Genomic DNA, 10925 nt, shown 5'->3' with positions numbered 1-10925 from the left:
ATAAATTATATAGGTAACTATTCAGTTGGGAATGAGCGATTTTTAAACATTTAGCTAGGTATTTATTAATCACGAAAGGTAAGTTTGGTATGAATTTAATTAAACCTATTGCTTTCTTTGCTATTTTACATTAATTTCTCATTTAAGTAAACAAGTGCAAGAAAGTTGTTTTCACATGAACTACAAAATAGGCCATGCAGGTATCATCGATTTACTTCTGTCTATAGTTTTTATCGATTTTAAAATTACAAGGCACATTTCGGTAAGGACTAGCGTGCTATACTACCAGAAACTAATAACCACATGGCCACGCTTATCGATTTAGACAAAACATCATCCTCTCACATTTTTTGTTAGTAAAATTTTGGTGCATTCAGTCAAACGGTTAACCCGTTAACCTAAATTGAAAAATTAAGGAAGTCTATTTTGAGAGTGACGGTTTGTCTATGGATCAACGCGACCATTTAAAGCCCGCTACACACGGTGGAAGTTAAGGTAAGCATCCACGGGCGTTTATAGGTTACATAACAGGTTTACTTCTTCTTGTATGTAAATGCTGAGTCTCCCTGGAACTCCAGGGTCTGAGGGTCCAGCGCGCCTGCCTCCACACACGACTTGCAGCAGAATCTGTGACAAACACGAATGAATTATTTCTTAGGCCGACGTAATTTTTGAGCATCATGACTTAAATAATATTGATTTTCTATAAATATAGTAGTAACGAAAGAAAACAAACTAAAATGAGAGAAACTACTAGTCAAAATCAAGATTAATTTCCCCTGTCCTGCTGTGTCAGACTATTAATTGAGTATATATCCTTACTTGGAGTAGTATTCGTGGCGGCATAGCTTGCTTCTCACAATTAGCTTGCAGTCGGCGAAGTACTGGTTATCCTTGCACAGCTCGGGGATGTACAGTTCTGCAAGATAAATAAATAAAATATTAGCTATCATTGGTCTTAAACGCCTTGGCCCTAACCGAAGAAGGTTAGCCTGATTTAGTATTAGGGAAGCTTGGATTTTTGTAGTTATCAACACTAAGAAATATCGGTCCACAGCGTCTACCAATAAGCTAAATCCAGTTGACAACTAAATCCATATGCAGGATTCAATGCGTCATTTAGGTACATAACGTACCTACCTACTAATAGCAACACTCTTAACTGACTATCGGTGAACCTTATAACTTTGCAATAAGGGCTACGAATGGTTACTCACTTTGCACGCTGATTTGCACCACGGAGTGATGGCTGCTGTGTCCGTTGTCGGCGTGGCATCCGTACACACCAGCGTCCTCTTCAACCAATCGGCTTACGCTAAGACGGGCCGCTGTAACATGGATATATAAACGTTTTATATTACCTATGTACTTTAATGTCTGTTGCTTACCTATGAATCCATCGACGGACAAAATGTGTGTCTAAAGGGGCCCACTGATTACCAGTCCGCCAGACGATATCGGCCTGTCAGTTGTTAGGAACTGTCAACTTTTTGTTCTTCTTTCTTTCAACTGACAGACCGATATCGTCCGGCGGACTGTTAATCAGTGGGCCCCTTAAAGCGCGACATACACATGACGCGTAATAAAGGGAAATCAGTCATGTTGTTTTTAAAAAGTACATCCTACACTGAACTTTAGTGAATTAATTGTGTGTATTGGCATTGAGTGAAGCGGTGCCGTAGAGTTACTAATTACAATACAATACAAATGTTTTATTTCGGAAATAAAATGTTAACAGTATTAGGCACATTTATGCTGGCCCCCACACTAGGCATAGCCTGTCCTGTAGTGGACATAAAACGGTTTACAAGTAACCGCAGGGCCGGTATCTAGATACCCTTGAAAACTTCAACGAAGGGCGCCAAAACTCGATTTCGCACTACCCTGATCAAGGACTCGGGCCGGCACTGAGTAACCGGACATAAACAATTAAACGGGAATTTGCTTGGGCACCATTATCTTTCTATCCTTGAATAATATACTGACGTGTGATGTATATCCTGTCGCTCTCGGCTAGCTGCACGTTGTCCTTGGTCCAGTAGACGCGAGGCTCAGGGTGGCCGTCCACCTCGCAGGACAGCTCGAGCCGCCCTCCCGTAGCTAACGCCATCTGTCTCAAACTACAGTAGACTCACGTGTGATGTAGATCCTGTCGCTCTCGGCTAGCTGCACGTTGTCCTTGGTCCAGTAGACGCGAGGCTCAGGGTGGCCGTCCACCTCGCAGGACAGCTCGAGCCGCCCTCCCGTAGCTAGCGCCATCTGTCTCAAACTACAGTAGACTCACGTGTGATGTAGATCCTGTCGCTCTCGGCTAGCTGCACGTTGTCCTTGGTCCAGTAGACGCGAGGCTCAGGATGGCCGTCCACCTCGCAGGACAGCTCGAGCCGCCCTCCCGTAGCTAGCGCCATCTGTCTCAAACTACAGTAGACTCACGTGTGATGTAGATCCTGTCGCTCTCGGCTAGCTGCACGTTGTCCTTGGTCCAGTAGATGCGAGGCTCAGGATGGCCGTCCACCTCGCAGGACAGCTCGAGCCGCCCTCCCGTAGCTAGCGCCATCTGTCTCAAACTACAGTAGACTCACGTGTGATGTAGATCCTGTCGCTCTCGGCTAGCTGCACGTTGTCCTTGGTCCAGTAGACGTGTGGTTCAGGATGGCCGTCCACCTCGCAGGACAGCTCGAGCCGCCCTCCCGTAGCTAGCGCCATCTGTCTCAAACTACAGTAGACTCACGTGTGATGTAGATCCTGTCGCTCTCGGCTAGCTGCACGTTGTCCTTGGTCCAGTAGACGCGTGGTTCAGGATGGCCGTCCACCTCGCAGGACAGCTCGAGCCGCCCTCCCGTAGCTAGCGCCATCTGTCTCAAACTACAGTAGACTCACGTGTGATGTAGATCCTGTCGCTCTCGGCTAGCTGCACGTTGTCCTTGGTCCAGTAGACGCGTGGTTCAGGATGGCCGTCCACCTCGCAGGACAGCTCGAGCCGCCCTCCCGTAGCTAGCGCCATCTGTCTCAAACTACAGTAGACTCACGTGTGATGTAGATCCTGTCGCTCTCGGCTAGCTGCACGTTGTCCTTGGTCCAGTAGACGCGTGGTTCAGGATGGCCGTCCACCTCGCAGGACAGCTCGAGCCGCCCTCCCGTAGCTAGCGCCATCTGTCTCAAACTACAGTAGACTCACGTGTGATGTAGATCCTGTCGCTCTCGGCTAGCTGCACGTTGTCCTTGGTCCAGTAGACGCGTGGTTCAGGATGGCCGTCCACCTCGCAGGACAGCTCGAGCCGCCCTCCCGTAGCTAGCGCCATCTGTCTCAAACTACAGTAGACTCACGTGTGATGTAGATCCTGTCGCTCTCGGCTAGCTGCACGTTGTCCTTGGTCCAGTAGACGCGAGGCTCAGGATGGCCGTCCACCTCGCAGGACAGCTCGAGCCGCCCTCCCGTAGCTAGCGCCACCTGTCTCAAACTACAGTAGACTCACGTGTGATGTAGATCCTGTCGCTCTCGGCTAGCTGCACGTTGTCCTTGGTCCAGTAGATGCGAGGCTCAGGATGGCCGTCCACCTCGCAGGACAGCTCGAGCCGCCCTCCCGTAGCTAGCGCCATCTGTCTCAAACTACAGTAGACTCACGTGTGATGTAGATCCTGTCGCTCTCGGCTAGCTGCACGTTGTCCTTGGTCCAGTAGACGCGAGGCTCAGGATGGCCGTCCACCTCGCAGGACAGCTCGAGCCGCCCTCCCGTAGCTAGCGCCACCTGTCTCAAACTACAGTAGACTCACGTGTGATGTAGATCCTGTCGCTCTCGGCTAGCTGCACGTTGTCCTTGGTCCAGTAGACGCGAGGCTCAGGATGGCCGTCCACCTCGCAGGACAGCTCGAGCCGCCTTCCCGTAGCTAGCGCCACCTGTCTCAAACTACAGTAGACTCACGTGTGATGTAGATCCTGTCGCTCTCGGCTAGCTGCACGTTGTCCTTGGTCCAGTAGACGCGAGGCTCAGGATGGCCGTCCACCTCGCAGGACAGCTCGAGCCGCCCTCCCGTAGCTAGCGCCGTCTGTGGCGCGCGGAGCGCTGTCCGCACCGGCACTGCAACGTCATTTATTATAACACTTGTACGGTAAAGAATATTGTGTACAATCAGCATCAAAGTGGCCAAATATATCGTAACACTTTGTTAATTATAGAAATAAGGATGTATGATATATTGGGCTGCCATCGTCATTCGATGGTGACTGTACAGTAGGTATACGGTATAGGTATATAAGTCTATATCCGAACCTAATCCATATTCCGATACAATACCATAGTCAGATTATAATATTACAATAGTCTAGTATACGTGGAACTCTATTAGCACCGGCTTGCTTAATTTATGTACGGATAGATCTTTAAAGCAGGCCAAATTAATCATTTTCTTCAAGTAGCGTCATTACGGTCATTGTCATCTGACAGCTTATCTTACAGGTATAGATAGGTAAACAAAATAAATGCTCTTTTCTTTGGTGTATCTGCAACATAAATAATTATAATAATAACGTATATACGTACACATAGTGCAACACCTAGTTACAAATTGTGCGTCATCCAAGATATATTTTCTTATATTACCTAGAATAGGTACTTCTACTTTACAAACGTATCACATATAGATAGTGTCAATCTCTTTTAGAAGATGTCGCCATACACAGTAACAAGAGGAAATATGTTTTGAGATGTGTTTATGATGTTTGTGAACATTAAGTAGAGAAGGACGTGCGAGAACATATCAGACCATGCAGCGTGCAATACTATTGGAGGTCAAACTACGAGTTAACAAAGCAATCACTTTATGTGGCACAGTTTTTATTTCGATTAGGGCTTTCCATAATCGATTGTTTAAACGAAAAATCCTCTTTACACAACAGAAATAATATATATTATTCTGTCTGGCCTAACTTAAGGAAAAAGCTGAGTGGATACGAATATTTACTCAAAACCATTCATTCACCTTTGTCCATTTAACTTTACAAAATATTTTTTAAAAACTGCGCCACACGTATACCCTATTCTTACCGGTGTACTGCGGGGGGACGGGCGGGATCTCAACGACCGGGGACCTCTCTTCCTGCGGAGGGGCGGGGGGCTCGGTGCGCGGGGCCGGGGCCGGGGCCGGGGCCGCGCCGCCGCGCTGCACCAGGTACGGGCTGTCCGGCCAGCTCGCGTCCGCGCGGCCCGCGCGCACCGTCACCGTCCACGACACCGCCCTGCCGAGCCCGTTGAACACCTGGCACGTGTACTCTCCCAGCGTGTCGATCCCCAGCGACTTGATCAGCAGCTCGTTCCCTCTGGCTTCGTACTGCGCGCTGTCGTAGGGAACCATCGTGGCCGTCGGCCGGTGGTACCACGCTATGGACGGCGTAGGAAACCCGTACGCGAGGCAGCGGATACGGAGCCTATGTCCGATATCCCCGATCACTTCCGATTCGGACTCGCCGGCGATCCCGGCGGGCGCTTCCACGGGACCTATCCACCACCATTTGTTAGCTTCTACTCTACTTGAACTTGAGAATGCTCGAAGTGTGCCGATCTGGTAATCTTACTATTGAATGCGAGCGTTAATGGCTTGCGTCGTTCTAACATTCAAAAGTTCAACGGTTAGTGATTATTAAACTAAACTACAGAAAATGTAAGACAAAACAAAACACACTGTTGTGATAATGTTGGTTTGGACATTCCCAGAGTAAATTTACTATAAATAATTATGTAAATGTAGGTACTTATACAGATTTCAAAAGTATACCTACAAAGAAATGAGTTTAAGTAGGTATATGTCGTTAAAAATGATGTGAATTAACACAAACACAACCCAGTGACAAAATGAACCCTTGTGACTTAATGGAATCTGAATGATTTTATGAAAAACAAGCTGGGAACGTCCAAAATTAGTGAAGGATCGATAAAGAATGTCTTCAAACGTAAACCTTGGTAGGGGTGCGCCAGGGCGCTCACCACGAACAACAGAACACAACCACGCGCGACCATCTTTGCGAGACGTGTAAGTAAGTACAAGCCAAGCTTGGCCAGTCGACTGTATTGAAACTGCGTATCTAGACTGTACGATAGGGGAACTCGGAAGTCGCTTATATCGCTAATCGTGTTTAGATAAACGAGTGTTGACTGCGAAAGGTTACCCGGCTGCCGGTCAACTACGTATGATAAACTTTTTAAGTACGTTAGTAGGTATGTATATACGTACCTACATATCTATATTTTTTTATTCGCAAATAGTCGTCGAAAATAACAACCACATTTCTCCGAACCAATTACTTACTTACTAATACTTAAAGTTTCACAAGGAGTAGGTATTTCTACACGTGGATAACTATGTCCGGCATATCATATCGTTAGATGCATTTAGCGAATGGCTGGAACTATCGGTAGGGTTAAAGATCACCGGGGACTCGACTAATTTGTTTACTAGTTCATAACGATCTGTTTATCCGAGCATCTGGACTGATAACCTATAGTCATTAGCACAACGCCCGCACACGCCAATGAAGGATGTTTAGAAATGTATTTAGACTGGTCTTAATTATAAGTCTTAATTATTATACCTACTTTTAACTTTAAATACGGTAAGACTGGTTGAATAACATGGCAGATACATTTTAAAATTGTACATACTCGTAAGTGTCATTGTCTTTCTCATGAGAACAGCGGCGGTGCTGTCATGCTACTTACAAATGTTTGAGCTTTTGAATGAAGAACGTGTGCTAATAAGCCTCCCTAACTTTGAACGACTATAATAGCTGATATCGTGGTCGCAGATAATCAAAATTTCAAAAAATTTAACTAAATAAATAATAATATAAATTATAATAAAATTTTTATTTTCTAATGAATATTCACAAAAGTACAGTTTTTACTGACCTCCACACTAGGCAACGCCTGTCCTGTGGAGGAGTTTGACAATTTAGAATACTATCTAAAAAATATATACCTAACAGTAAAGGTAATAATTATAAAGTATTTCAGTGAGAGTATTACAAAACTGAATTACACTAGTTTTATCATTAGTTTTATTAATAGTTAATCAACTTTTGTCACGTTACTAATGAGTGTCACAATGCTTGTACTTATGTAGTTTTTCTAAATCAACATGCTTTAGGGTTACAGACATTCTTTATCAATTAGTCCTCAAGCAAGAAAAATATAAATTGTTATAATCTAAAAAAAAAAATTAAGTTCTAACTACTAGAGAAAAAAGGGCATGCCATTCCAATAGAGAAAATAGGTGATTCTAAGAATTAAAAAGTATAATCGTTAGGAAATCGTTAAGTCATCAAGCTGAATGCTAGAGGTAGTGAGGTAAAGTCTTGTAAGAGTTGTAGGTAAGTATTGAAATCAATGGGATCTACTCAACACTTCTACTTAGCAATGGTCTATTAGTTAAGATCGCTACCTTGTCCTCCTTTTCCAACATAGCATTGAAGTTGGAGGATTAAACCAGTCCTATCTTTCATTGAGAAACTGTTTCTCGTCATCCTCTCTTTTTGTTTTGGGACAAGGATTTTATTAGGGATACCTCTAGATCCACCACATCATAAGCAGAGATCGGCGGGGGTGAGCTATTTGCCTTATAATTTGACATGTCTCACGTCACGGAAAATAGCTCACCCCCGCCGATCTCTGATCATAAGGGAGGCCCAGGGGCCAGCACTATCCCTAACTTACCGTCAACATGCAGTTCAATCTCCTGCTGCGAGGTTCCTAGTTCGTTCTCGGCCACACAGATGTATACGCCCGAGTCGTCGCGGTATAGCGACACGATTTGAAGCGCGCCGTCGGATGTCAGCCGGTAGCGGCCTTGAGTGCCATCGATCTATGGGAAAGCGATCAATGTTTAAAAGAGTATACTGTGCAGGTTTCTAAAAAGTCCGCTCGACGGACGTGCATGTTGATAAGCTTGGAATTGCGTTTTACAATCAGGTGGGCCGTATGCTTGCTTGCTACCGATATGCATTTTAGAAGTAAGTGTTTAAAACTATAAACTGCTTCACTGAACTGTGTGAACAGTTATGAAACGTGTTGGTTGCGTCTTTTAAGAAACAATATAAAAATTTTACCTTCCAATAAAATTATTATTATGTTTCCTTCCACGTCTGAGATCTTCATTGAGAGCGTAACGCCTCCGGTGACCGATAGATGCCGCTAGCGTCTATGTAGTCGCTCCGCCGCCTCGCCGTGACGTAGTTCCGCTTCCCTTTCCTGCAAACAGACGCCCGCCCCCCGCCACTCGCCGCCGCCATGTCATTGTTGAGGAGAAGTACCGTCGGTATAAAAGTAGCCTAGTAGCCTGCCAGGAAGGCATTACTCAGATCTCAGACGTGGAAGGAAACATAATAATAATTTTATTGGAAGGTAAAATTTTTATATTATGTGTTCCGTTCCACGTCTGAGATCTTCATTGAGACCTGTTTATTATCTCCTGGTGGCGAGTCAGCGGGCGCGCAAGCGTTAGGGCTACACCTACTGTCATATAACTCAGAGAAAGAGTAAATATATATACGCCTTATTGCAACCCATGAAATCACAATAACTCGTTATAATGATGCATTACAGGAAATTAAGAATTTAAACTGTAATCCCAGGTTCGAATCTGACGTTAAACTGGTTTGAGAGATTTCTCATTCGAAATCGCATCCGATCCGCAGAATCTCGCGATAAGATCGTCTAAAGAAAGAGTCATGTTCCCAATTAACTTAAGCCAAAATATCGCTAAGTAATTGGATAGTTTTCCAGCTAATTTAGTGATTAAGTACATCATGGATCGAAAGCAATCGTAGGCGAGGCCGGATTGGATGAGACTACTGTGTCTGAAGGAAATAAGCGCAGTGTCCCCTAACATTTTGTGTAATTCTCACAAGTTGACGTACCTAGACTACCTACTGGGTCTATACTTTATTCCGAAGCTTCTAAGAGAGTCCAGTCGGTGAGACACGTTATCTGGTTTAGAACCGAATTTCGGACACAAAATAATAGCGTCAAAGTTATCTATGTAATTGCCTGGGCTACAGTGTAGTAGGGTAAGGTCATTGACCCTGTGGCCTGATGCTAACAGTAAAGGTGCGGCAGCTCTTCTATTATAGGTACGTTGCAGGATTATTCAAGTTAGGGCAAGTAATTTGAATAAGATTTCTCGCGTCCCAAGCTGGTGGTTTGGGAGGCGCTGGTCTCGCTATGTCCGATAGTGGTTCACATACAGCACTTGTTACAGGCTTCTGAACAAGTATCATTCTAAAAGCTAACATGGAGAATAGAAATAGATGTCCGAGATAGCTTGCTACTTCACTGGGTATTAGAGGTACCTGGCAGTCGATCTCATTTTTGATGCACCATGAAGATCATTTCTACATTGTGGGCGTACAGCGACCTCGACGAGGGGACGATCTAGGGAGTGCTCCCCGGTACTGGTTTTCTAGACAACCAGTACCGGAACCGGAAATAGCCGGTTATCGCCGGCTCGGTGTTGGAGCGTCCTATCTGACAGGAGCTACACCTCGATTCTTAAGGTCGTTGACTTGTAAGGGATGGTGGTCTGACGTTGTGTTCACTAGGACCGCCGGTAAATTGCAAGCTTACCACAGCTCTCCTCATCACGCCGTCACAGTAAACAGACTAGCCTGGGAGGTGGAGATATCCATGCCAAGTCGTATCACCGGCAGCTGCCAAACGCGTCGTGGTAGCACTTCAAAGAGTCGATTAAGACATACCGTGGTACAGTGCGAGAGCTCTCGAAAGCGGAGAGGCCGACCAACAAGGTGCCTATCAGGCGAAGATAGCTCGGCGGCTTCTGGGCGCAGCTGCCACTCGGGGGACGCAGTGACTTTTTGATAAACCGTCGCCTTTGGGGGTTATACCGACCTGGTAAGTTGCAAGGAACCAGCGCGAACTATAGACGATCTGCTGGCATCAGCAGTTTTTTCGACAACCGTAGTAACGGTTGTATGTTTGTAGTACACTCCTGTCGTCAGCGCTGCAGGTGCGGCCCGTTAACGATTACTCTCCACTTGAAGGGCCTCACTTCGTACATTGTCTACCATTATTAACGGACTACAGGTATAAGGTGAGGACTACGACGGTGCAATCTCCATAAACTAAGGTTTGCGAATTTGAGACTGAACAGGAGGCATCGAGTATAGTTTCTGTGAGAAACTCGGCAGCAAGGCAGGTCTGTATGTTGAGAAAACGAAAAACCTTCAGTCAAACTTGTATAGGAGCATGGTAGCATGCTTTTAAGGAAATCGCACTGATGAAATCAAGTCTAAAATCGATTTTGGCGCTTTGCTTAACAAAACTGTTTCGATAAAGTCGAAGACAGACAGATGGCAACTGCTGGAGTCCTCCTGGCCCCTTTCTCTTGGCACCGGAAACACAAGCTCGTTCAGGCGCAGCGGGTTTATTTGTCCCATTTTGTTTATTAGGGGCTTGGCGAACGAGTTCGTCTTTGTAAGACGGAACTTAAGCTGGAGAGCGCGGGCAAGCAGAGAGATAATTATGTGAACACTGCAAACCTTTTCAATGCCTTCAACCTCGGTTTTGAGCGGAGCACACGGGACCTTGTCTGCCGTCGCCTTGGCGACGGAGGAATCCTTAACCGAAAGCAAGAGTTTAGCGGTCTGCTCGTGCTGTTGCACCATAGCTATAAGCGCCTGCGTACCTCAATGGGGCCATGTGGACAGGGAAAACTGGTACCGTGGCACACGTGGCGCCGGACGGCGGCGGCGTGGCGCCCGGCCGGCGTCGGCTTGGCGGGCTGCATCGACACGGCCGCTGGCGATATCATTGGGAACGGCAGCAGGTAAGTTTTCTTACGAACAGAACATGGGTGCCATTGCAAAGGACGACAGCGTCGTACTTGCAGCATCGACGTAATTGCCGGCGCTATCATGG

General features: G+C 46.1%; 1 protein-coding gene across 1 annotated transcript in view; it reads right to left on the bottom strand.

The window, feature by feature from the left end:
• Window positions 1–407: 407 nt before the first annotated feature.
• LOC134656046 (papilin) overlaps window positions 408–10925 on the bottom strand; it is a 143320-nt gene continuing 132802 nt past the window's right edge. The window contains exons 58-71 of the mRNA XM_063511562.1: window positions 7707–7854; window positions 6903–6957; window positions 5954–6228; window positions 5046–5495; window positions 3924–4079; window positions 3626–3739; window positions 3328–3441; window positions 3030–3143; window positions 2732–2845; window positions 2423–2547; window positions 2136–2259; window positions 1218–1328; window positions 823–919; window positions 408–627 (exon numbers count right to left, since the gene is read on the bottom strand). Coding sequence (XP_063367632.1) covers window positions 534–627; window positions 823–919; window positions 1218–1328; window positions 2136–2259; window positions 2423–2547; window positions 2732–2845; window positions 3030–3143; window positions 3328–3441; window positions 3626–3739; window positions 3924–4079; window positions 5046–5495; window positions 5954–6228; window positions 6903–6957; window positions 7707–7854 — 2091 coding nt within the window. The 3' untranslated portion in view covers window positions 408–533. The remainder of the gene's footprint in view (window positions 628–822; window positions 920–1217; window positions 1329–2135; window positions 2260–2422; window positions 2548–2731; window positions 2846–3029; window positions 3144–3327; window positions 3442–3625; window positions 3740–3923; window positions 4080–5045; window positions 5496–5953; window positions 6229–6902; window positions 6958–7706; window positions 7855–10925) is intronic.

Source organism: Cydia amplana, chromosome 17 (assembly GCF_948474715.1).
Source record: "Cydia amplana chromosome 17, ilCydAmpl1.1, whole genome shotgun sequence".
Classification (NCBI taxonomy): domain Eukaryota; kingdom Metazoa; phylum Arthropoda; class Insecta; order Lepidoptera; family Tortricidae; genus Cydia; species Cydia amplana.
This window is presented reverse-complemented; position numbering and strand designations above follow the sequence as displayed.